General features: G+C 38.0%; 1 protein-coding gene across 9 annotated transcripts; it reads right to left on the bottom strand.

The window, feature by feature from the left end:
- Positions 1 to 565: 565 nt before the first annotated feature.
- On the bottom strand, positions 566 to 27,008 carry ILF3 (interleukin enhancer binding factor 3). 9 transcript variants are annotated; one of them, XM_088137582.1, is made up of 20 exons: positions 26,827 to 27,008; positions 25,295 to 25,383; positions 24,992 to 25,218; positions 15,612 to 15,792; positions 14,460 to 14,607; positions 12,977 to 13,068; positions 12,519 to 12,614; positions 9,883 to 9,994; positions 9,378 to 9,475; positions 8,977 to 9,088; positions 8,785 to 8,895; positions 8,347 to 8,546; positions 7,339 to 7,497; positions 6,583 to 6,720; positions 6,311 to 6,484; positions 5,952 to 6,105; positions 5,581 to 5,634; positions 2,694 to 3,035; positions 1,885 to 1,998; positions 566 to 1,346 (listed from the first exon to the last, which is right to left on the bottom strand). In XM_088137582.1, exons 2-20 carry the CDS (start codon positions 25,295 to 25,297, stop codon positions 1,216 to 1,218), a joined length of 2,646 nt encoding a protein of 881 aa, XP_087993708.1. In that variant the 5' UTR covers positions 25,298 to 25,383; positions 26,827 to 27,008; the 3' UTR covers positions 566 to 1,215. The 9 variants fall into 9 exon arrangements, with proteins under 9 accessions (XP_087993708.1, XP_015743904.1, XP_015743903.1 ...); XM_015888418.3 differs by having other exon boundaries at positions 1,876 to 1,998; positions 2,685 to 3,035; XM_015888417.3 differs by having other exon boundaries at positions 1,876 to 1,998; positions 8,767 to 8,895.
- Positions 27,009 to 27,938: the final 930 nt, after the last annotated feature.

Consider the following 27,938-nt stretch of genomic DNA (forward strand, 5'->3'; position numbering starts at 1 on the left):
ACTGCATTTCAAAATAATTGCTTTGAACCTTCTGATGAAACATTATCAACAGGCTTATGTTGTCAGTTCTAATACACCCACCATTTCTAAAGTTTAATGAGTCACCAGTTTTTAAGATCCTTGCTTTCAGATTTTTAAGCAGTAATACCAACAAATTTACATGCTAAATTTCAGGCTATGCAACTTAGTATAATTGCCCTTTAATTTTAACTGCTTTATAAAATCCTGTACCAATGAGTTGCAATGTTATCAACCCATATCCTTTTAAGCAGCTATAATATATATTCCACATAATACAGAATCCAAGAAGCTACCACAGCTTTTCAGACCTATCTGCAGAAACAGCTTGCACAAGCAAGGATCGAGGAATCCCTTGATCAGTCCCATTACTTAGTATTATCCACACTGTCTCTCATTTCATTACCACTCTTTTAAAGAAATTAGATTTAAGATAATTTCACAGCTTTCTAATAAAAAACTTTAAATTCCACAAGAAGTAAAAAAAAAAAAAACAACCCAAAACCAAAACAAATCCACATGAGTATTATTAACATAATAGTTAGGGTCTTTTGAAGGATATTTTAATAAAATAAGTAAAAATAATAAAATATATAACAGGCTAACATCTCTTAAAAATTAAAAATATTAATGTTATTCTTTTACTGATTAAGAAATAGTATTTGGGCAGAATAACATTCTGGACAGACACATGAAGAGTTTATGTTTATTTGTCTACATTCAGCATAATCCAGAAGCTGTCTGAATGACCCAGACATACAAACCCACTCTTTCCCACAAATTTAAAAATAAATCATCACTTATAAAACTGAAAAACACTAAAGCATTAAAATACAGAAAGCTTGTTTAAACTCACTTCACAAAAGCAGAAGACATCCCTTATCTATTTAAAGCAATCCTGTGTGTTAACACCCAAATGTAATTTAAACAGAAGAGGGATATTGAACTCAAATTCTATTTAGACAAAAAAAATTGAAATGGCAAACTAACAAACCATTAAATACACCATTAAATGTCCAAAATACAGCTAATTATGGAATTACAATGTACTCAACCATTAGTGACTGATATCACAAAGAGCACTGCAACATGGAAACAGGGTTTACATGTTTACTGTGATGCAATAAAACTTAATATTCAAAGGTTATGCAAGTTTAGGAGATAACAAAGATTCAGACCCATCGAGAACAAACTAGTTTATCTATACTGATAGTTCATGCTGTGGTCATTTCTGCCATATCCAGCTTGGGGAGGTTGGTAGGAATTGGGAGGTCCACTGTAATTCTGATTTGAAGCTGGGGAATTGTAATTTGACTGAGAATATCCACCTGGGAAAAATGGAAAAGCAGTCACTTGTTATACCATTATAACTGCTGCTTCAGTTAAAAAGTGCCAACTATTGTGCATAAAAATATCTAGAAGACAGAACTAAACATAATAACAGGCATATATATTGCCACATCTAGGCTTGAATTGCAGAGTACTTAAGAATATTTTACTTTGTCAGTTCAATAAGTAACACTACCATGCTCGGTGACCAGGTGCTCTGGCATGCATGCAGATTTGGAGTATAGGACCTATCTCAGCCCCAAGTCTTGCAGGATTAAAGTACCAAAGCATCCCATCCCATCCCATCCCATCCCATCCCATCCCATCCTTCTTTCTTTCTCTAATGCCTAGAGCTGAGCAAGAATACCTTCTCTTTTTAATTTACTACAATTGCCTTAGGCTTAGGGATAAGTACTGACAGCGACCACAGATAAGAGTTGGCCATTCAGCCAATGCAACACCTGTGGGGAAATTTTGTCTCCCTAACACGCAAGTGGTTTAAGATTGCGTGTCTAACTCTATACTGACCTTGCTTACCTTGGTAAGATGACCCTCCTCCCCCAGCTCCTCCCCCATAGCCACCGGCATTGTAGGAGGCACCTCCTGAACCATAGCTGTTTGCACCACCACCTCCACGTCCACCACCATAACCTGCAATCAAAGAATGCATATTAAGTCACATATACAAACTACTTTGAACACATCCAGAATTAATGATTGGCCTTCTCCACTTTCTGTATACAAGGAGGTCGCCACTTCTCTCTGTACAGTCTTCAAACACAGTAGCCGCAGTAAAGAAAAACTATTCTGCACCTAGTTGCTAGAAACTGGCAATACATGAAGATAAACATTGTTCTACTATTCTGTTCAAGTTCACTAGACAATAGAATGCCTACATTCTGCCTTTCCCCAAATGATGCTATCTAGATTTTTTGGATGTTACTCACAGCAACTTGTGATTCAAGGGGGAATCAGGCTGAGGAAGGCTATCAGTGCCATATTTCAGTTCAATTTGTCAAGCAGATTAAACTAAATTCTTAAAATACCTTTTTCTAAATCACTTCATCTAGTTCTCAGCTCAAAGATATCTGCTGTTTCACAAGTTTAAATTAGTTTTTACCTGACAATTGCAATACTAGACAATTTCCAACAATTACACAGTCAGACGTAAATAGCAGTATTTAAGCCAGTAAATATTTTTTGTATTATTCCCACTTCTTTTCTGTCTTTACATTCTGGCTTTAAGCATATTTACTTCGCACAAACCAGAAGCAAGCTCATGTAATGTCTTTTTAAATCTTTCTCAACTCCCACCCCACCATCCATGAGAAACTCACTGAATTTACTTTCATAGTTGTAGTCTGATCCTCCACCACCACCACCAGGAGAGTTGTAGGAATTTGAGTAAGAAGCGTAGTTGCCTTGGTTATATCCCTTCTGCTTGCCTTGTGGTGGGCCATAATTGCCATACTGGTTTTGGTTATATGATTGTTGCTGTTGGCCTTGATGGGACTGATATCCTGAGCCATAAGAAGGCTTCTGCTGTCCACCATGTTGTTGTTTTTTCCCAGCATGCTTAGGAGGGGCAGGAGAGCTGTAGTCACCACCCTGATAGTAGGAACCATAGCCAGAGGAACCACCTCCTCCTCCTGCATTGCCCGAATGGCCACCATTGCTGTAAAACTGGCCTGAAGAGAAGAGAACAAGGTCAACCACCGTGAAGGTGACACTAATGTTTAATATGACATGTTCATGAAGATGAGTGTGAAATTGCTCTGAACTGATCCCTTCTAAATTGAGCAACAACATTTGCATTACGTAGGCTGTCTGCGGAACAAAAACAAAAAACACCTACCTGGCATAGACTCAGGTTAGATGTCCTAATTCCTGTGAACAACTGTAAGGACTGAGTACAGTATGTAGTTCTGGCAAAGTGTATCACTGGCTGCACAGTTCACAGATGAACCTCTATCTATATATTACATTAGTCCACCATGTTGAGCTGCATGTAATTTAAAATAATCTAATATAGCATTTTGCATAATATCAGTCCTTTGTAAATAGCAATTTCTCAAGTTAGAATTAAAAATTCTCCCAAAGCTTATATTCAATAGCTATATACTTCAGGTTGATGACATGTCCTAAGATGTAGAGAAAATCCTAGAATGTAAAATAAAGTGATGGTGACAGCTGGAAACAAAATCAGAGCACTTACAACAATGTACACAGTATATACTCTGCACAAAATGTTCCCTGCATGGCACAGGCAGAAAGACATGCATTCTGGTGTGGGAGAGAGCAGAGCAGAGCAATGGCAAAGCCACTAATGGGAAGGAATACACAGGGAAGGAATGCACAGGATAATGGGAAAGAATGCACGCCAACTAATGGGAAGAAATGCACAGGAAGATTGACAGATGGGCTAGAGCACAAGCTATATAGAGGAGGGAGAGAGGACTGAGTGTACTAGCCTTTCCCATAGAACCTCTCTAGATTTTGTCCTGGTCAAAACCCAGAAAAAGTAAAATTGTGCACTTCCGAGCCACAACATGCTTCTTTTGTGCATGAAAAAAAAAAAAATTAATGCATATCCCTATTCATTTTTAAGTGTTTGGCTCTTTGCTTAGAATTCAATTTGAAGTTTATGTCTCAAGTCACTTACAACCAGAGATTTGTTTTCTTAAAGGAACACAAGACATTACACCTGCTCTCTGACATACTATTAGCACATATATGTTACCAGTTATAAAACACAAAACTATCTGCTTATAGTTAAAACTGAACCAACAGCTGCAGTTCAGCAAGGAGTCATGTACAAGGAAACTTAAACCTGGTTATTTGGAGTAATTTTACTTCTTAATCCAAGTTATTCCTAAAACACATCCAGCACTATTGCTTCTTCCAGGATACTAGCATTTAAAAACTAATTTTTACTTTATTCAGAGCCTTTATCCAAATTTATATCTCCACTGTGCTTGCATTTATTTCATTAACTATTGAATTAATAGGTTTCACATTGTTCCTAAGGCAGTGATCAGACTAAACGCATTTAATATGACTACTGAAGCAAAGAGAACCAAACAATCCATTTATTAAAAATCTTAATGACTAGTTTATTCCCTGTGCCTTTCAATGTTCAGTAGTTTTCATGTCTTGTGATACTACATACATCTTCTTCTGGGGACATGTACTGGAGAATAGGAAAAAGAGCCACATCTTACAAGAACTGCAACAAGCCCACTGCAGTTAATCAAACCACTGAAATGTTAGAGATAATACAACCCAACAAGGGTAACTCAGACTATACATCCTGCATGTTATACCAATACAAGAAACACAATGGATGCAGAGATTAAAATCAGCACATACTATTTTCACATACAAGTCAAGATTATGCATGCTCAAAACATTAGGTTGTTGTAGATTCAGAACTGTTAAAAGGTATTTCTCCTTATTACAAGCATTTACCCACTTTTTGGGACTAAAAGGTTTGTTTTGTACAAAATCTTTTGAAAATTTAAGACAAAAAGGTAGCACACTTTTGCAAGTTCTGTAAAAATAAAATGCTTTCCATAAAAAGCAAACAGAGGCCTTTTGCTTGTAAGCAGAACAGAGTTGGCTCTTATTGTGCATAATGCACAAAGACATTCCTTGAACTTTTGCTCCCCAATAGTGTACATCCATATGACCAAAGGCAAGTCACAATTAAAACTGCCACTGTTTGTAGGCTAAGTTTCAGAAAGCTGCGGTGAAAAGCCACTGTTGAGAAACCCAGTGAAGCACAGGGACACAGCACGAACACATTGGTTTTGGAGTTCGAGAAAATTGGAGTAAAAAGCTGTTTTATGTGCAATACTTTTAGATGATCTAGGAAGACCCAAAATCATGATAGCCGTAGCAGTCTGTGAAAAAGTCACCTACAAAAGGGGGAGACAGAGCAGAGGAAAAAAAATTAGAATTTTTGAAGATGGCAAAATGTGCCACATTTTTAAAAATTATTTTTTATTTCTCTGCTCCCGTCATCCCCCCTCCCATCAAAGGTCTTTCAAAACAAAATTGTGTATTTTTAGGGAGAACTGTTTTACAAGAATGGTGTATTGCTTCACTTGGCTTAAAGCAGAGAAATTTAAAATTAGTTTTAAAGAGATCTTTCTTCATTTCACTATGCAATATAATACTGAGTTTTGTTATCCCAGAGTGTTGTGTCAATTTTTTTTCCCATTAAACACTTACTATAGCCTGCTGTTGCAGAGTTGCCACCATAGCCGTAACTTCCATATCCAGCCCCTAAGAGAAAATACCAAAAACATTATTCACTTGCAATTACATGAAATGATTTAGAATTGGTTTTTTATGCTTGCACAATGTGTAAATCCTCTGACACACACAAAAAGGGGATTCTAAAGAACCCGGTATGGCCAGTGTATGCCGAACTTGGCAACATTCCACCTACCTCAAATTGAGTAACCAAATTCCAAACTTTATGAATAACATAAGCTCAAACATAAGACATGTTATAAAGTTTCAAAGGTGATTAAGCTACATAAGGAAACTTAATATTATTTGCTTATAAACGTTATAGTGGTAAATAAAAGGAAACTCACCAGCATTCATATAACCTCCATGATTGGCACCACCAAATCCACCTCGGCCTCGACCTCGGCCTCGGATATTTCCTCCTCTGCCACGACCCCTCATGCTTGGAGGAGGTGGTACTTCAGCATGCATAGGACCTCCCATACCATAGCCTGGATTATGCTGTTGAAATTAATTGAAATCCACTCATCAGAAAAATATAACAAAGCTGTTTATTCCTGGCCCTGGCCACTTATTCTATACTTATATAAAAGTGTCTGAAAAATGCATATTCAAATGTGCTTCAAACTGTCTATCAAACTTTAAGCCTCAATTTCTAGAGAAATACAGGGGTATTTCTGATATAAACTGTAATGCATGTACCTACCTTTACAGGAAATTTGGGTCCACCTCGTGCTGGCATAGGGGCTCTTTTTTTCTTCTGCTCCATTGGAAGAGGGGCATCTGGAAAAAGCTTTTCTAATGCAGCCAGTGCAGCATAAGCTTTTGCCACTTTTTTATTTGAACCAGCTCCTTGGAACTTCTGGCCATCAACCTCAACCTTCAAAATGAGAAATGGTTTCAGGAACGGAGCTGCAGGTCAAGGTACTTATTATAACAGCAATTACGAATTCAGTTTTGTGGACCAAGTCATCTCACCTCCATCACAAACCGTTTGTCATGACTGCCACCAGTTTCTGAAATCAGCTCATATTTTAAGCCACGCCGTTTCTCATTGAGTTCCATAACTGGATTTTTTCCATGCTTGGTCAGTATTGGTCCCTGCTGTTTCACATTCTAAGAAGTAAAAATATTGCATTGAAAATAAGTCTGATTAAATTTTAAAAAGCACTAATGTTTCCTTCAACATTTCAAAAGTATAACTTACAAATTAAAGAAAGGTAAGAGCACACTAAACCAGTTACTTACTTTGTTCTGGCTCTAAATTAATAAAGTATCTAACTAAATCAGCACAGACTAACCCAAAGGCTTACCAAAATCACTGTTCTTATTTCCAATGGGCAGTTTGCTAGAAATCTCCTCTCTGCATGGCAACATGTTCTAGACAGAAGCTAACTAATTTAGACACGGATCACTAAGATCTGCATGTATAGTTGGGAGAATATCATAAGAGAAACAGTGGTAAGATATAGTTTAGGAATTATTTCCTAATTCCTAAGAGAACAGACCATAAAGAACTTCACAGAAAGGAGTTTTCTAGAAAATGCAATTCAATGGGAAACACCCCCAGAAATGTCAGTGGTAAGGGAGCTAGAACAGGTGGAGTGAAGAGAAGCATACAAGAAAGATAATAGATGATAAAAAAAGTTTCTAAAATGAAGTAGAAACATGACACTGATGTGGAATGAAATATACAGGTGTGAAGCACCTAAGAGAAGAGTAAGCAATGTTCACCTCTGTTTGCTCTGAAGGAGAAGCAGCACTAGGGGTACAAATAATTTCCACTATAGGAGGAGCAGCAACCGCAACTGGTTTCTGATCTGTTTCCTCTGCTGATTCATCACCTCTCTCTCTGCCTTCCACACCTGTAGGTAATCCCATGTCTTGCAGAACCTAAAACAAGAAGAAATTAACTATAATTGTTCTAATACCATCTATTGTACAGCTTCTTAGCAACTTTAAAGAATCCTACCACCTATCCTGAAAGGAACAGTCACATCTTCACTCACAAACACAAGTAATCCATCTTTCATTTTTTGGCTGTTCAGCACTCAACTAGATCTTTAAGAGACTGTATTTAGTCTCTGAATGGCAAATGCCAGATATTGAAGGGAGCAAGTAAAAAACTAAGTTTTATTTAATTTACATTTAAACTTTACTGAAGACAAATTACATTGTTAATATAATTGCTTTCAATAAAGTTAATTCAACTATGATTTACTAGCAAATGTTACAGATATTCTCAGTGGGCTCTTTTTACAGAACTTGCCTCCATGGGCAAGACCACAAGTTGGAACTATAGTTTGTTAATTCAGCTAATGCCAAATCATAATAAACACAAACATACATTGGCCATATATACACATACATTAACTTTTTATTCCGGCTTCTTAATCAGTCATCCATTATACTTTTGTGAAATTTGAGAGCCAGGATGGTGTAGTGGCTAAGGTGCTGGGCTAAAAACCAGACTATTGAGTTCTAGTCCTCCCTTAGATATAAAAGCTGGCTGGGTGACATGGGCCAGTCACTTTTTCTCAGCCCAGCTCACCTCACAGAGTGGTTGTGGGGAAAACAGGAGGAGTAAGCATAAAGTATGTATGTCCCCTTGAGTTGGCCAAAAATAAAGCTGATATAAGAATCAAATGACCAAGCAAAGACACCAATTCATTTTCTGAGAAGAAATTAAAGAATTTAAGCTATTTTTAAAAGCAAAAGCACATATTCACAACTATCCTTTACCTTTACTGCTACATGCAACTTGGCTGTTTTTTTTGAAGGTCCTGAAGCTTCATAAGTGATGCCATCAACTTCCACAGACATAGTAAATATAGGAGCATGAACTGGACCTGTCTGAGATACTAGCTTATATTGAAGTCCAGGTTTTAGCTGGTTCAGCTTCATCAGAGCATTCATAGCTTGTGGAGGTTCTGACTTTTCCTCTGAAGAAAAGAAATCGTTTTTAGATAACAACATCTTCATAAGAGAGCCTATGCATTAATACTGCCAACTGCTAAATGCAGTCTTAACTTTACTGCTATCAAGCAAAAGCATAAAGACCTGTCATTTCTATGAGAACTTTCTACTATTCATCTAGTTACACATAACACTGAAACCAAAACAACTATCTTAGTGAACACCTGAAAAACTAAGCATACCTACCTCTTGTCAACTCAATACCTTTTTTCTGAATCTTCTTTTTCTTTTTGCTTGGAGACTTCTCCTCTCCATCTTCTTCCATAGGACGTTTTAATGGAGTAATGGCGTATGTTGTGCTAGGGGGGATCTGGACTGGTAAGATAAGAGTTCAAAATGTTAGTACCAATGCCAATAAATCTATGAAAAATAGAGTTCCCAAGTTTCAAAACCTACCAGTGTAGTCAACTGGATTTTCATTTTTTGGTTTCTTGGGCATCTTTGATGGCAATGGATCCATCCCCAAGACTTTGTGAAGCTGGCCAAATGCAGCAAGCCTTAGAGCATGCTAGAAAGATATAATGCATGTTATTGAGGAGCCACTCTGCTCCCAACATCTATTAAAACAATACCCAGTCCCAGTATTTCACATAAACATCTTCTGAAAATCATAGTTAAATACTCTGGAACTTAATGTTAAGTGTTAAAAACCTGATACCTCATTTCTGGCAATCAATAACAGCCTCCTACATTACTGAAATGGGACCCTTTTTCTAATAAAAGCCAGCCTCATGGAGGTTACTAGCTACCATTAAGAACTCATTGCGGTTTTGTAACATCTGTAATCAAAACTATACCTGAGCACTCTGTGTGATATCTTCCCTTTGTTGTCTGTCTAGATGCCCAATAGCATCAGTGGCTTCTTTTTCACAAGGATCATAAATACCAGAACCATCTGAAGGCAGGAAACAAGGAAGATATGCAGAGAATTATCCTAGGATCTCTATGTAAACTTGAATATTCCCTTAGTATCACCTAACACTCAACGCTATAAGCAGCCCAAGTGAAGTTCTTGAGTCAATGGCTGATAATCTGATCTACTCTAAATTGCAGACCATTAAGCCCAACAAAGTGGCAAGCTTGCTGAAGTATAAAAGTGCTCCAGAAACTACTTATATGGTCTGTTATTCCCCCATTACAGGAGTTGAAATAGTGGGTCCAAAGGACATCTACTCAACATATCATCATGCCCTAAATATATAATCTTAAATGAAATAGATGATCAAAAGTAATTTGTAACAGTTAAGAGAGCAAATTTCTGTTATATCCACTGAAATTCTCAAGAGCCAAGGACCATCTAACCTGGCATAACTATTCCAGATGCGAGGCATTCAAGAACTCTTCTCAGTGCCTCACCAGCTCCCATGGGCCGATTGGCTGTTCCAATTGACTTCTCACAAAGCAACTCTAGAGGCTGAAAAGAAATTTCCGGAACAATGAAAGAACAGAACAATTATCAAAATCTGCAATACAAATACAGATCTTTCTGACCATAGCTTTCTGTTATCCATGATAGGCAGCTTGCACAACAATATACAGGCAGTCCTAGTTCAGCAACTGTCTCATTTAGTGACTGTTTGCAGTTATGACAGTGATGAAAAAAATAACTTTGTGACCACAACCTTCACAGGTCTGTTAAAGCAAAGGAAAGCTGAAGTAAGATGAGTGGTTTCACTTAGCCACCTCTTCACGTAACAACCGAGTTGCCGGTCTCAATTGTGGTTGCTAAACAAGGACTACCTGTAATTTAAAGTTAGGAAATGCAAGCCCGCCTCTTTCTTCTGATTTTTGCAAAATTTTGAATTTTACTCAGGGTTTTTCCCCACTATAAAAATGTCAATTTTTCTCTGCCAATCCTGCAAGCTCTTGTCTGGGATTACAATTGGTGCCATTTGGAACAGGTAATTCAACTTGGGTAGTATATTCATTTTTACTGTCACAACGAGTCCTAGCCAAAAAAGCTTTAGATTTTTCCATCTAGCAAGTGAAGGAAAGAAGGAAGGAGTTTGTTATTTGGGGGGGGTTTTCTGGACTCACAGCTGCTGCTTCATCAGTACATGGAAGCCACAGCCAGAGTGGCCTATGCCTAGCTTCAGCTAGTGGCTGTACCTTGGGGAAGGGGCCCTGGCTACAGTAACTCATGCCCTCTTGACTACTGTGATGTGCTTTACACAGGGCTACCCTTAAAGTCTACTTGGAAATTGCAACTGTTTCAAAATGTGGTGGCCTATGTGCTTGCTAGTGCTCACCCCTGGGAATATTTAACAGTGATTTTATAGGTCCTACACTTATACTGATTACATTTAGGGTACAATTTAAGGTGCTGGTATTGACCCATGGCTTGTCACGTGAATATGGCTTGTCATGTGGATACCTTCAGGACCATCTGATCCAACTATCAGCCTGACCACTTAAGAGTTAGATCAGCTAGGGAGAAGCTTCTTGTAATCCTGCATTTCTAAGAGGTTTGAGAGGCTGAGGCTAGATGGTGCTGCTTTTCTGTGGCAGTGCCAGTATTTTGGAACAGCCCCCCAACAGGCTGTTGTGATTGTTTTGAATCTTACTGTGGATGTTTTGGTTTTGTTTATATAGCTTGGAAGTATGGAAAATCATTTGATTGCAGGTAGAAATAAAATAGAATAATTGTATCAGGAACCTCTCTTGAATTGCCACTGCTAGCATAGCACCCTTAAGATCTTAGCTGATCATAATCTTTATAATAATAATAATAATTATTATTATTATTATTATTATTATTGTTGTTTTAAATGTATTTAAATTAAATAATTTATTATTTAAATATTAATATTATTAATCAAATAATATTAGCTGATTATAGATGTAGGAAAGAAACAAGATGTTGTCAGATATGCAAAATGTATGTGGATGACATTTCTACTTCCAAATAATTTCTCTGGCACAATATTCAGATGGGGAAGCATGAATGCCACATATAATATTAAGTGTTTAAATTCTATTCATAAGTGTCCAAAACAATTAATTCACAGTCTTCAGATGACTGCAAAGTTACTTCTACAAAAGCCTGAATTCTACCAAACTTGAGTCATTTGTCCAGCAGAATCTGAGAAATGCAACTATCAGCTTGGTTGCAGAGTTTACCATTAACTCTTGGGCCTTTCTGCCTATCACAGATAGGTATGTGAATTTTGATTTACTTATTCAATCTCTTTAACAGCCATTTTCCTTGTAACTGCAAGTTCTTTGCAACTGCAAGACGATGGCAAAAATAGTTTGACACCAATCAGTATTTAGTTTATTGTAAATCCTTTAAGTGGTGATTCATGAGCACATGGTCTTCAGTTCAACCTCATTTTGTTACAAACAACATTAGGATTTAATTTATTACTTGTGAACATATTTGGCAGCAACAGGCCAGCTTGCCTGAAGGTCTGCCATATGTGTGTGAATGGAAGAGGGGAAAAGTCTAACAGCATCCATGAAATATTGATATGACACTATCATTATAAGTACAGTATTAGAAGCACATTAATAAAGTAAAGATTCATTATTTCCATTAAGAAACCAGGAATATTCTACAATAGTGTACTATTGACTGTCCACTTCTAAAAGCATCAGTTTTGGAATTCAATCATTAGACAGGCCTTACTGGAGGTTCAATGATATCGGAGACTGGTTAAGTAACATATTTCTAAACACTCAAGACAAAACCTAGAAAGATTTTCCCCAACTCCCATCATCTACAGAAGTCTGTGCTGCACAATAACTTCTTGATGGAGGCCACATTCAGCCAATGTCCTACTAAAGAGCTCTGAAAAGATGAGGACATTTTAAGATTGCCTAATTTTACAAGAGCTCTTTATTATTAAAAAAATAGAACAGTCTGCCATTATGTATAGAACATTTTTATCTTATTACACATTTGTACACTGAAAACGAAATATAGCTCATAAGATTACCCATCCTCTAAGTGGAGCCCAAGTAGGAACACGGGTACAGAGATCTCTCAGCACTCTGATGACTATGACACATGATTTCAAGCCATTTGCCCTGGCCTAGAACAAATGAATAAGCAAGAAGGGTTCAGTAATGAATGTCAAAGCCAATTTGAGACAAAATATAAATTTTGTAGTGCTACTTTGTCAAGGGTAAACTATGTATATATTTCCATAGCTTTTTATTTCTGTAATTTTAGTTACTGTGTATGAAAACTTACTCTTAACACAAAGCAGCAACTAGGAATTATGCCATTTCTCTGAAAAACTAAATTCATTCAAGTGCTTCTTTAGCAACTGTGCCTTTAACAGATGCTAAGTTCTGCACATCTACAACTCACATTAAAACATTTTAACAAATTTAGGCAATTACAACTTACAAGTTTTCTACTTAAAGACAAATATAAGAACAAAATGCAAACCTGAAACCACTTGGCGTGTCGGAGTGACGCCAAGGCAGCAAGGCATTTCTGCCTGTCCAGAACGTCCGGTGAGTCGTTGACTGATAGCGTTTCTATTCGTGGGTGGAATAAGAAGACAAGGTACAGTTTGACCAAGGGGGTTCTGTCGGGTGGAGAGGGGATGAGGCAGTTTCCTAAAGGGCAGCTGAGGCTCCCAGAACTCTGATCTAAAGCCCTGTACCTGGAAGTATAGCCTCAATACATTATATTTTTTTCATCCTTATGAAGTGACAACTAAGTAAGGAGAACAATGTGAGGCATTAACTCATTTTTATACAGGGAAAGCAACCTTACAGAAAAGGACAGCTTCTAGACTATTGTAACCAGGCTATAGAACTACCCTAACCAAAAAAATGGAAGGTTAAAATTAGATTCCCATTCTATATCCAGTAATAGTACATAACTAAGAGCTTTTCTAGAAGGAACCCCCTCCGCCCACAAGGCTCGACTGCCCTGGCCCCAGCCCATGACAGAGTGCGTCCTGTTGGTCAAAGGTCCAGCGTCCCTAAAATCGACAAACTAGAAGGCTTGGTAGATGTGTCAGATATCAAACCATAAAACAATCAGGGAACAAATTAATATCAAGTCTGTGCTGCAGCAAAACTGAAGAAAGGAAAAAGCCAGGGTTTTAGATAAGGCTAGTTCAATCATTTAAAAATTTTTAGTGTTTCAGCATAGCGTATGCATGGCTCACCTGGCTACTGAAAAATTCACTGTTTAAATCACACATGAAAATGTCAGTGTGAATTCCACCTCACATGATCCAGCAATTTGTATGACAGTCATGCATGAGAATAGCAATTACATAATATACCAGACATTTTGTAGTATCAAATACTATACATGAACTGCTTTCTGTAAGCTCAGCTCCAAATTTTAAGATTGTAATTGTGTATGCATGTGAATTAGCCCACATTTAAATAAAACAAAAGATACAGTAACTTTATCCAAAACTCTGCATTGCATTTTAAAATTCAGCTAAACAGGCTGAAACTAAAGAAAAAAACACAAAAAGGTAATCATTTTTGCTGCAACACAAACTGCTTTATGTAATACACTGAATTTCACGAACATGCAAAAGTTTTTTTAAGCTAAAACACCAGTATTTTAACAGATTTTGGTTTGCACATATATCACCTATAATCAATATTCACATTTAATAAAGAAACAATATTACACACAAGTGAACTAATACACTTGTATAAAGGCTTAGGCCAGACCAAAAGGCCTAAATGTTTAAAAAAGCATTTAATTTGGAAATGCCACTCAAATTCTAGAAGCCTGTACCAGATGGTCCATAATCATGAAACTGTATAACACTGTGACATAAAGTTGACTTGCATGAAATTGCTCTGCCTAATCAAGAAACTGAACACCACAATGAATAGTGAAGTCAGTCTGGAAACTCTTTCTGGGGCTGCTAGCAATTTTCAGTCTTCCATACCTCCAGCTAACATTTTTTCCATTTCTTCTCTGACAACAGGAGATGTCAAGTGAATGGTAAGTGTCAGTGGAGGTTCTTTTGTATTCTTAATTGTAATTGCAGCATCACTGACAGATTGAATAATTTCATATTTGTCTTCAGTAATTGCCTGAAACACAAGAAAATACTTTAGATTCTCAGCTTCTTGTCTCTTCCCAAACATTCACTTTAGAGTTCACGGACAAACATATTCCTTTCAGAATAACTAATACAATCAAGAGTGATTTAGGATCAGTTATACCTCAGGGATGTCCACCTTTTACATCAGCGGCCAAATCTTCAAAAAATAGTATACTCTGGTATCTGTGATTTTACCATCTTAGCTAGAAAAGCCCGGGGGGTGGTGTGTGTGTGTGTGTGTGTGTGGGGACCTATTACTACTGAGGGCAGGCAAAAAAGAAAAGCTGACTACAAGAAAGAAGAAATGCCATTTTCTTTTGTTTTTTAACTGTCTTCCAGGAGTTGTGGTATAAATACTGGAGAAAATTAGGGAAGGTACTTATTGGCTAATAAAACTGTTATCACTGCTGATTTACATTATATTTGTATTCACAGTAGTAAATCAACCACTACTGATAACCATGACAGAATATTCCTAGAGGCAATCTAAAAGTTTTGTGAAGTATGTATTGTTCTAAAATAATATTAACAGGATATTTACAGACACACTTGAAGCCCCCAATTGGTCTGAGTAATTTGAATTACTTACTTGAATTACATATATGCACGCACATTATAAATATAATAAATGCATTTGTTCAGTATACCATGGAATCAAATCAGCATAGTTAATTACCAGGAGGGACATCAGAAGCAGAGAACTTCTTAAGCAGTATTTTTTTTAAAAAGGGTCATGAATGATTCAACATCTAGAAAGTTTTAATGATAAAGACTTTACAGCACTACTAGGTGTATTCTAAGTCCACTATAGCTGTATGAGAGGATATCACAAAACCCTGAATAGGTCCTATTGTATGAACAGCATGAACTCTGCAAGCTTGCCGGCATACCAAACTCCATAGTTAGTCCAGTAACACAGAACGAACAGTTCATTATATACCTTTATTAAAAATAACATTAGGACAGTACGTATAAGCCTATTTTTATACTCACAGCAAGCTGTGTGCTGAGATTGTCGGCTACTTTTTCCAATAGACCAACAGTGGGTTTCTCTTTACATAACAGAACCAGCTCAAGATCCAAGTCTCCCTTCAGCAAGAGGCCTTTTGCTACAAGACCAACACGCATCACTCCACGAAGTGTCCTAGTCAAGTGTTCTGTAGTCTTCTGCTCACTATAAAAAATATATATATATATATATCTAAACTTTACCAAAACAAACCATCCTTTATATTTATATATTGTACATAATTATATATAATCCTTGAGATATTATTCAACTTTTCAACAAATTAGGAAAGATACTAAGCTGATTCAGCTGCACTATTAAAGTGTGCTTTTGTTCTTGCAAGTTCATTCATGATTTTGTATTATATTTTTATCAACCAATTATTTTTCCTGTTTATTTTCCTGCACATCGATTGCAACAAGTAAGAAAATTATTACTTTATCCAGCAGCTGCTGAATCTTTCTGTAGTGAACAGAAACAGGACTGAAGCTTTATGCAACGTTAATACTGTACTGTTCAATAATGTTCAAGTAGAATTATAATGTAATATTTTCAGCACCAATATTTATTTGTGAAATTATACCAATAAACCACCCGTTTTCTACTAGGTCAATTTCAAACTGCAAAATATTTCCCCAAATGGCTAGAAGCTATGCTAGACACCCTTGGCTGCAGCTCCATCCCTAGCATAGGTTGCATTTGTTTAGTGCTGTTTGAATAAAAAATGTCTATTTTTTAAATTAAATACATTGTTATATGTTGCAATACAGATCCGTGTTTTCAGATGGGGTCTGAGAGTCTGTAAGATAAATGGATTTCCTTCTCCAAAGTTAGACAGACATCTGAACGTGGTACCATACTCACAGACCCTGCTGAATTTTTTAGCTCTTTTTATCTTTCTAACTCTGAAGAGGAAAAGCAGAATCAATTTGGGGTTGATCACTAAGTGTGTTAGCAGAGCTTTTCATCATCATCAGATATACTTCTACCTAGGGGAAATGTAATGCCAGCCTCAGAGGTATATAATTTTCCTAATATTGCAATCCACCATGAAACCATAATGGCGTGTAGTACAAACATTTATATCAACTGAAGAGAAGGACATGACAAAAAATATGAACACCCACCTTCTGCCTTGCCAGAACTTGCACCAGCAGGCCTTTGGTCATATTAGAGGTTCCAACATTGGATCTCTCTGGAACAACAGACAGGAATTCCTGCCCAACTAGTAAAGTTTATATTTTATATATAAATATACTTATTTTGATTTTCCAGAAAGTTGGTGCTCCATCCACAGTTTCAACATTTACTGTAGGCTAGAGCAATTATGTTAATATATTAGCACAGGGATGGTTAATTTTTTGTGGCCCAAGAGCCACATTACTTTCCCGTGTTGTTTTGTGCAGCTGAGAGCCAATGCAAGCATTGCTGTGTGATGTCAGGCATCTATGGTGGGAAATACTATCTATTATCTGCCTGAATTTGAGCAGACAAACATTTCTGTGGTGGTGAGATGTATCTTTGTGTTTAAGTGTTTCTTTTTTCAGTCCCCTAAAGACTGCAGCTGGCAATGGATGGGACAGCCCCTGAAATTTGTAGCTTTTTTCTTGAAGTTTTAAGGAGCAAACTGATCCATTAAGCAAAGTATGATGAAGACTTAATACATCCATCTACACCAAAACCATGAAAAGCTGCATCAAAAAAACAATTATGCTATTAAATGTGAGTTATGTCAAATGGGGGGAGGGCAGGGCACATGCAGCCTACTAAATGCCTCCCCCTCGCATAGCATACCTATGTTTTGTTGTGTTACGTTAAAAATCAGAAAGAAATCACACCATTTCTCACTGAAATATCACAGTGTGATTTCCGGGCATCACGAAAACAAAAGGGGTAGTGCTCAGTCCTGCAAGCAGAATAGCAGATAGTATTGCACTTGCGGAAGTTCAAACGTCCTTTTCCTTTTTTGGATGGCACATGCGGGCTGAGGTTAATGGGACATGCTTTTGTGATATTGGATGTACCCCAATGATTCACTTCCATTCCAAAATGATGCCAAAATCAGGAAGTATCTACAAAACAATGTTTCAGGAGCCTCCAAAGGGTAACGTGCCAATCAGCTGCAAATCTTATAACATGCCAAGCATTTTGCCACATCTGGAGATCAGGTAAGAAGCTAAGAGAGATGATTTGCCTAAAGTTATATACAGGTAGTCCTTGGTTAACAACAGTAATTGGGATGGGAATTTCTATTGCTAAGTGATGCAGTCATATAGCACGACGCCACATGACTGCATCACTTAGTGATGGCAATCCTGGCACTCCCCATTGCTATCATTTACTGAATCCCACCTAGTCGTTAGGCAATGGCCCACCCCGATCCAAGCCATTCCCAATTTGATACCTCCCAGCCCTGAGCCTTGGTACGGTAAGGGACCGCCTCCTCTTCAACTTCCACACCTGCTTATCTCCCCCCCAATCTCTGCCCTTTTGGCTCCCCTGCACTCTGCCACCTCTGAGCTCTCTTGGCCCTGACCCACAGCTAACCTTTGCTGTCTTTCTTCCTCCCATGCTGACGAGGCACACCTCACCTGGCCTTCCCAAGGCTGCATGCAGCTTTCTCATGGGGCTTTGGAAGGCCTCGCAAGAAAGCTGCATGTGATTTGGACAAGGCCGCATACAGCCTCAGGAAGAATGCCTGATGCAGCCAGCAGATGCCCCGCAAAGGGCCAGGCTGGGCGCGCCTTCTCAGCAGCAGGAGGAAGACAGCAAAGGTCAACTGGGGGTGGCAGGGCTGGCAGAGTGAGCGGAGACCAGGACGACCGAAAGGGCAGAGTTGGGAGGAAACGGGTAGGTGGGAGGAGATGAAGTGTCCTTGCAGTAGTAAGTGCAGGCAGTCTAGATTTCCAAGGGAGGTATGGCGAACCGAATATAGCTCTACAAAAGTGGAGCCAACGACTGTGGCAACGACAAAGGAATCGGTGAGCAGACCAGTTCCTTGAACCTCTCCAGATAAGGGGAGGATGGGAGACTGCCCACATGAGCTCCAGATGGCTGTTCCTCACAAGGACACTGCAGAACAGCAGTTTTCCATGGGTTTGAATGCCAAGAGATGATGGGACTGACCATCTTGCTCACAATCACAGCAGAGCCTTTTAAACAACGCTAAGTTTGCAAACCTCACTTTCTAATCACTTTCAGAAATTGCCTATTAACCATCTTAAAGCTATTAGAGACAAGTTTGAAAAGTCTTCATTGGGGGAGTTTATCTTCAACTCTGAACAAAAGAAAAATTAATTACAAGCTTAAGAATTTAAATATTTTGAAATAAACAGCAAAAAGCTAAATAAAACTTTGATCTAAGAAAGTTATAAACAGATGAAGGGAAGGAAGATAAACAGATGAAATTTGGAATATTGACTTTTACTATAAGATGTTTAAGTATAAAAAAATAAACAACTTCCCTTAGGAAACAAACTTATTTTGACTATCCTGGTTATTGCAAGTCATCAGAAAAGATAAGGGACAGTAATGGACTGAAGACACCTCCACTTTCACAGAGCTGATGACCATGGCAGAAAGAGGAGCTGGAGAAGGGATCGACTCCTCAGAATTCCTCTCTAGATAAAGAAGAGGACAAGGATCGCCCACTAGTTTGTCCCAAACAGAATCTCCCTGTGAAAAGACCGAAAATAGTGATCTCCAGTGGGTTTGAGAATTCTGGGAGCTGAGAGAAAAACATCCTGCCTAAGCTGTGGTTCAGTGCCCTTAAAGGAACACTGGGTTCACCTTCTTCCTCTCTTACTTATTTTAGGAAGTTGTTTTGAAGGGCAAGTTTTATTACACTGGGATATGTTTAAGTATAAAACTTAAACTTCTACCTTGGATGAAAGAAGCTACGTGTTAGTCTAAGGATTAAAAAGAAAAAATTTACTTTTTGAACAGCAAAAGGGGTTGAAAAGTTAAAAGGCTAGATGGACTTGAAAGAATATTTCCTGTGGGGTGTTTAAAAATTACTAAACAAATATATGAAGATTTTGAAACTAACTTAAGAAATCTTCCAGTGGGAAAGTTTTGTCTGGAAAATAACCAGATAAGGGGACTTGACTGAGGGAACCAGAGAGAACAACCTATTGCATTTAAGGGGGAAGAGATCCATTAATACAATGAAGCAATACTATTTGACTATAGAAGAGTTTAAGGTGGTTTGGGAGCAAAGTACCCAGAAATTACTGAAAAGAATGTCTGGCACTTTAATAGAAGATACCGAAGAACAGATTTCATTGGAGAAAACAGACTGAGGCTGATTTGAATATGGATTTGGAGTTCAAAAAAATGATGGATCATAAGTGATTTGGAAAAAGATGTTCTGGATCTGAAAATGGAAAAAGATGATGCTAAAATGGATTTATAGATGAAAGGGGACATACAAATAATAAACCAGAAAAGTGATTTGGAAAGCCTTTTTATTATGAATTTACAAAAGGGATGTGTTAAACTAATGAACCTGTTCCTGAAAAGAGACAAAGAGAAACTATTGAGCCTGTTCCTGAAAGAAGACAAAGAGAAAATGGCAAGGAATCAATTTGTGGGACATTATTTGCCAGGATTAAAGATTAAACTTTTTGAAAGTAAAAAGATTTATAAAGTGAATCTATATTGACTATGGTTAAAATATAAGTTGTGGTTTCTGGTAGTTACCAATGGGATTTCTTTTTGACCAGGACTGAAGGATGAGGTTTTTAGGATTTGTGTATGAGTGGGAAGGGATTTCTTTTGCTTTACTTTCTAGAGAAAGTGACAAATTGGACAATAAAATGGATTTCTTCGATTAAGGTTAAAATACATATTATTATTTTTGGTAGCTCTAAATGGACTTTTGCTGATTAGGATTGAAAGATGAATTTTTACAATTTGATTATTGATAAAGAGATGAGATATGGGAAGAAGAGAATTCTTTCATGAAAGGTGTTAAATTACTGAAGGTGTTAAATTACTGAAACTATTTATACTTGTCTGGAGGGGGGGGAATCATTTTTTATATATCTTTCTTTTTTTCTTTCTTTTCTATGGCTCTGCACTTCTCATTCTTCTACTTTAACTCTTTATAATTTCCTTAGTTTGTATTAGTTTTTTATCTTTGTATTTGAAAACTTATATAAAAAAAAGAAAAGTGATGATTTTAGAAACTGGACACTAGAGGGGACTAAAGATTTTAAGCAGAAGAAAAAAAAATACAAGCCTGATGTCAGTTAAAGTTGGGACTTACAAAATGACACAAAACTGTTATAATATCAGAAATATTAAATGAGATATTTGAAGAATGAAGGCAGAAATTAGTAACTACAATATCAACACTGTCAGTAATGATGCCTGCTTCGACAGAAAGACTATGTCTAAATAATGTTAATGAAGGAATGAATGGAACAAATTCTATCTGACAAGATAAAGTACAGAATGTGGAACTACATACGAAAGGCCAAGAGAATGATTTGGAAAAGGACACTTTACTGGATATACAAAAGAAACTTGCTGAATTTTTAAAAATTAAAAGGGAAATAGAAATAATAAACCAAGAAAATGACCTGGAAAATGTTATTCGATCAACAAAAGAGGCTTGTTAAAGCCTTGAAGAAATCTGTATGATGGGATAAAGAATTGAAGAAAAATCAAATCCTATGACAATATTTGACTGAATTAAAGATGAAAAGTAAAAGGAAGAAATATAAAGTTGGTTTATTTGATAAAGGTTAAAATAAGACCTTTTTTTAAGTAATGTTCTGGCAACCCTTCATGGACTTTTTGCTGACACCAGGATTGAAAAGTTGATGTTTTATGGATTTCCTTATAGATAAGGGATGGAATATAGGATGAAGAAATATCTGTTTAACCTTATAGGGAGTGAAGAATTATTAAATTGGTTTATACTTGTTATTTAGGTTGGAAGTAACTTATTTATATATTAATTTTTGTTTATATTTTTTTTCTTTTTTCTTACACTTTTTATTCTTTCTTTTCATTCTATTTTCTTCCTCTAAGTTCAGTTTGTATTCATTTTTACTATTGTAATTAATATTCTTAATAAAAATATATTTTAAAAAAAGTGCAGGCGGGCTGCCAAGCACCCAAGTTTTGATCACATGACCGCAGGGGTCCTGCAATGGCTGTAACTTCAGGAACCCAGTATAACTATCACTCATTCAGTGCCACAATATCTTCAAGCTGTCAAGAAACAAATGGTCATTAAGCAAGGACTACCTGTCGTGTAACATGACAAAAGTGTACTAAGGATGTTGTGTGTCATATCCTTAATGGAGAACACTTTTAGTTTTATTTACTAATCAAAGTAATTCTAATACAGTTAGCATGCTGGATTTTTTTTTTAATTCAGTTTTTAGGGAGCTGATATTACCCTTAAGTTAATTTAGATCCACAATCTCATTCTCCCTAACAGTCTGTTTTTGAGGGTAAGCAACCTGCCTCATCGAAACTGGTGAGATGCAGCCAATTGAAGAAGTAAATAGTTTCACTTTTCTCTCACCTTCCTTCACCCTTATGTAGTCATTTTTGCTTCTATTCACAATAATCTCAGATGCATTCACATAAACACAATGACCCAGTCCATACTGACATCTTTTCCCAATTCACCATCCATTCCTTTTCCCAAGTCTCATCCATTCCTCAACTCCTAGTCCATCTACAGTTTTCTATTAGTATTCCACCACCATCCCCCGCCAAATATATAGTTAGTTTCCATGCTGGAATCTTATTTTTTTTTACAAAAATATCCTTTATTCCCCCATGCAGAGTAAGAAGAAAATATTTTTTTTCCTCTCAGCCAAGCAGTAAAGGAAAAGCAAGGGAAGTAACATTCAACTAGATAGTTGCATGTATACTTTAAGGTCATCACTATCAAAAGCAATGGAATCTTGCTCAACATTAGTGAATTTTTAAAATCTGCAATTACAGCGCATGTGTTTATTTTGTAAAAGTGCATACTTTGAAATGAGAGGATAGCCATCAAAGCTCTTTTTCCTGTTAACAGGACTGAACAAATACAAATATGATTGTGCTATATGAAATTATTTGAAAGCATCTGAAAGCATTCTGTCTTGCAATATTTATCTAGAATTGTCAAACAAGCATAGCATTCTTTCTCTCCCATAAATAAAGTTTTCATTTCAGAAACAAATGACAAAAGCAAAAATTGCATTTACCCTTTTAAAGGTGGAAAATCTTTTAAAGATGTTAATGTAAAGGACTTCTGGAGAAGAAATGGCAAACTGAAGATAGCTCCGCTGAGAGTGGAGCCAACAACCACAGCAGAATGAACCGGCTCTTCAGGATTCCTCTCCAGATGAGGAGAGGATTTGGGATCACCCACAAGTGCTCTGATAGCTGTTCCTCACGAGGAGACCATAAGACAGCAATCTCCTGCAGGTTTAGAGCTCTGGGAGATGAGGGATTGCCATCTTTGCCCCAACCATGGTTGGCACCTTTTCAAAGGACACTGGGTTCGCATGCTTCCTTTCTTAATCACTTTGGAAATTGCTTGTTAACTGCTTTTCAGATATTAGGAACCTACATAACTGCAGGTTTACTACACCGGGTGAGTTTCCTTCAATCCTTAGCGAAAGAAGTTTTAAATATAAATTTAGGGACTTTAATAATTCTTTTTTTGGAATAAACAGCACAAGGGTGATTAGAAAGTTGATTTTGGAAAGTTACAAACAGACTAAGGATCCAGATAGATTTGAAATAAAATTTTGGAATTAATTATAAGAATCCTTCCCATGGGAAAATGCTTTTGTTTCGAATTCTTTAAAAAAAAACATGATAAGATGGAACTTTGAAGGTTCGACACTAGAAGGAACCAGAGGGATCTAAAGATTACATTTAAAGCAGAACACTCAAACTTTACTTACAAATACAGAATGGAGCAAAATACCTTAACACTGGACGTACTGAAGGATATTTTTGAAGTATGGACTCAGAAGTTAATTTTAAGAGTATCTGCCTATATAGATAGACTACATTTAAAAGACGTTATAGAACAACTTTTACTGAATAGAACTGATTTGAAAGTGGACTTAAAAATGATAGGTTACGGGAACGATGTGGAAGGAGATGCTACACTGTAAAATGAAACCGGTTGATGTCTTAACAAACCAAAAGAGTGACCTGGATAACTTTCTTATACTGAATTTACAAAAGAGACTTGTAAAAGTTTGGAAACATTTTGTGAGAAAAGAAAAAATTATTTCACATTATTTGACGGAATTACCGTATTTTTCCATCAATAAATCGCCCCCGTGTACAAGATGACCCCCACTTTTCCAACCCAAAATTAAGAAATCAATATTTTAAAGATAGTGCAGAACACATTTTTATTTAGTAATTAGGTAACATTTACCTGATACACTCGGTGGGAGGAGGTCCAAACCATCTCTTTGCAGCTCTTTTGCATAACTGATTACATTCAATCACGAGTGAAATTGCTGATAGCTTGTCTCTGCAAACAGACTTCCTCCAATTGGTTTGTTCAGCATCAGCTGACGTCAGTTACATAAGGCTCATGATTGGAGGAAGTCTGTTTGCAGAGATAGTATGGGCAGTTTCAATCGTGATTGGAGGCTAGCAATAGGAGGAAGCCTGTTTGCAGAGACAAAGTATGGGCAGTTTTGCAACCACGTGGTTCTCTCCTCGGCTTACTTCCTTGTATAAGACGCCCTTCAATTTTTAGCGTAAGGATTTTAGAAAAAAGTATCGTCTTACAGTCGGAGAAATACGGTAAGGATCAAGACTGCTAAAAGTAAAAGGGAGGAATATAAAGCTGGTTTATTTGATCAAGGTTAAAATAGGTATGTTGTTAACCCTTAATGGATTTTTGCTGACCAGGACTGAATGACAACGCTTTAAAGATTTGTTTATAGATAAGAAATGAGATACGGGAAGAGGAGATCATTTGTTGTACTTTAAGAGAAGGTGGTAAGTTATTAAAATTATTTATATTTGTTGTTATGAAAGGGGAAGTCATTTCTTTATATTTCTTTAATTTATTTATCAAATTTATATGGCTGCCAATCTCACAAGAAGTGACTCTGGGTGGTGCACTATATTCTTACTTTTCTATTTTTTCTTCTTTTTATTTTTTTCCTTTTTTCTGCACTATTTTTTCTTTTAGTTTGTATTAGTTCTTATCTTTTTTATTGTAATGTTCAATAAAATTACTATTTAAAAATGTTAATGTAAACTTCAATATGGCTGTTGGCATCTAAAGCAGCTGAAAATTCTTTTGAGAAACTTGTCAGCATCTCTAAGATTGTTATGAATACAACAGCAAGTTATGAATAAAGTTACATACCTTCCTTCTTTGTTCTCTTCTTCAGCTACGGTCTCCATGGTCTCAGGTTCTGGCTGTTCACTATTACCTTTCTCTTGTTCGTTAATCCAGTCAGACACAGCTTTGAGAGCACGCTCAGTGTGAGAGACCATGTTCTGAACTGCTGTCAGTTCTTCTTGAGTTGGATAAACTGCAGAATGCTTTGCCATAACATGGCGGTCATCATTTACAAAAATACGCATTGGCCGCTGAAATTTAAAACGTAAAATAAGTAAAACAAAAATACATGGTATTGCATTTCATTTCTGAATGGCAAATTCTTACCATTTTGCTTCCTTCAGATCCTTGATGATTTTCCCCCAAAGGAAATAACTTGTGTCTTTTAAGCTGTACTAGCACTGTGTTCAGGTACTCTGAAAAGAATTTTAAAACATCACCAACTTCAGAGAACAGAAAGGTTTGCAATTTGGTAGAGAATCAAACATTTACATTAACGATGTGACTGTGCATCATGCATATCACATTAAGAATAGATTGGTTTATAACAGAAAGAGTTTTTGACATGTAGCACATTGGACCCATTTAAAATATGGAGGTTACTAATCACAAGAATTTCACCCCCAAACAATAGCAGAATTTCTATCACAAAGTTCAATGTATACAATTATCCCAACAAAACACAACGTATACAGTTACCCCAACAAAACAACTGAATTTGTGCAGTCCAAACACAACCACTAAGTCTCACATTTGGATATCCTGGAGCATGCTATTTGCAAACTGGGATATCCGGCCAAGCTTAAAAGCTGTGCTGCTCTTTAAACAAAAGTGGAACGCTAATTGAGAAAACAACTATCACATAGATAGAACCTCACACTGTGTCTCTATCAGTAATCTCGAAACAATTTGCCTGATCATTCCACTGATATATTAATTATAAGCAAACATTATGCAAAAGAAAACTCAGCCCGGCCGTTACTTCACGAGGGAGCTGGGGTTACTGGCAAAACCTTCCGATCCCGAAAGAAAGATTCCTATGCCCGCAGACACACATCCGCCAGGGCCTAGACGACGTGTCCTCAAGGGAAGAGGGAACAAGTTCATGCCCCATTTTTCACCACGCGTCTGGAGCCTTAAGGCTCTAAAGGCGGCTTCCAACAAGTAGGGTGGCAAAGGGCACACACATAAGCGAGCTTTAGCGGACGCGGAGCCGAGAAAATACCGTGTACTCTCCACAGAAAGGCAGAGGCGAAACCACCCGGAGGCGGGGAAGGCCAGACGGAACAGGCCCCAGAAGCGCAACCATGCGAAGTTGGACGGTCGATTATGTCATTAGTGGCTACCTGGAAAGAGACCCAGGCCCTGGGCCTAAACCACCCCTTCCCTTCAAGGGGACCTCGAGGGCAGAAGCAGCAGCCCAGAGAAAGATGTCCGGGGAGGGGGGGCGGAGGCTGCGGTAACCAGGAGGAGCAAAGGCGTCATTATGAGGTGCCACTCCATCGATTCAAGGTTTAGAAGGCCAGGAGACCAAACGAGCGCGCCCACTTCCAACTATTGCCCGCTTTCCGTTAAGCCGCTCACGCGCCATTACCGTTCTCCCCCGCTCACTCTCCACCCCTCGCCTCCTGGCCCATCCGCCGCCATTTTGTTTCCTCAACACAATGGAGCGCGCGCGAGTGCCGAGCGAGACAGACAGGAGGTTCTCCGTGACCCGCAGATCCATCCATCCGCCCGCCATGCCACGACACTCCACCCGATCGCCACGCATGTTTCACGCACGCCCGGGCCAACCTATTCCACTGAGGAAATCATCAGCTTCAGCACTGCCTGCCTACGCTGCGCGGCCGCCTACTTACCGACCGGGCAGGGCCCGTCGACGGCGACCGGTACTAACTATCCCCACGCGAAGCGTTCGGTCGATCAGCCGTTCGAGCGTTCGGTTCCCGCGCAGAAGCGGCAACACCGACGACTTCGTCCGGCTCTAACTGCAGCGTGGGGGGAGGGGTGGCACGAAGGAGAAAGGGAGATCGCTCGCTCACGTGATCCGGAGATAGGCATCTCCTCCAATCAGAATGGAGAAAGGGGGCGTGAACTAAGCCTCGCGCGCTAGAGGGTTAAAAGAGCGCATCTCTCCTTTTCTCCCCGCCCTCTTTTTCGCCGCCATTTTATTTCCCTTTTTGGAGAGCGGAGGCGCCGGCATGCGTGTCTGTTCGTTTTGAGCGCGGCGCCGGTTTCAAGCGTTCCGCGCCGAATGCTGGGTGGCTTTCTTTTCCCGGGTTTCTTTGATGCAGAAGGGAAACGGCCACGAGGAGAATAAAGGGACCAGACGTCAGGCGTTCGTCGCGTGCTTGTGCACGCTAAATGGGAAATAAGTCGCACTCTGTTTGAGAGGACTTTATTTCTAAGCAAGCGTGCAGAAATTGGGCTGAACGCAAATCTTCACTTCGATGCGGTTTCTTTCTAAACGGGGGTCTCTCTAACTTTAGTTTTATTGGACATGGTATTCACAAATACTGCTTTTATGTGGAGCGCTGAAGGCATCTGCAAACTTAAAAATGCGCGTTGCCCGTGCACAAACAGCACATCCGATGTGTCTGTATGTACGTTTAGTCAGACGAATATTTCACGGTGATGCGCAGATTCTACCAATCTTAATCTATTTCATGATACTTCCACTATTTGTGCATAACCAGCGTTGCAACTAGAACTGGTAAAAAGAGGCTTTTGTTTTCGATCAACACCACCGCAGGAAAACCTATTTAACAGTCCTCTTGTTTTCTCTTTTCCAACTGAGCCATGCTGGCTGCGAAGTCGTACATACAGGTGAAACTCGAAAAATTAGAATATCGTGCAAATGTTCATTTATGTCAGTAAGGCAACTCAAAAGGTGAAACCAACATATGAGATAGATGCATTACATGCAAAGCAAGATATGTCAAGTCTTACTTTGGTATAATTGTGATGATTA

The sequence above is a fragment of the Python bivittatus genome, unplaced genomic scaffold (genome assembly GCF_059951505.1).
Source record: "Python bivittatus isolate LINGU-HERP-01145 unplaced genomic scaffold, Pbiv_v1 ctg000220_np1212, whole genome shotgun sequence".
Taxonomy (NCBI): domain Eukaryota; kingdom Metazoa; phylum Chordata; class Lepidosauria; order Squamata; family Pythonidae; genus Python; species Python bivittatus.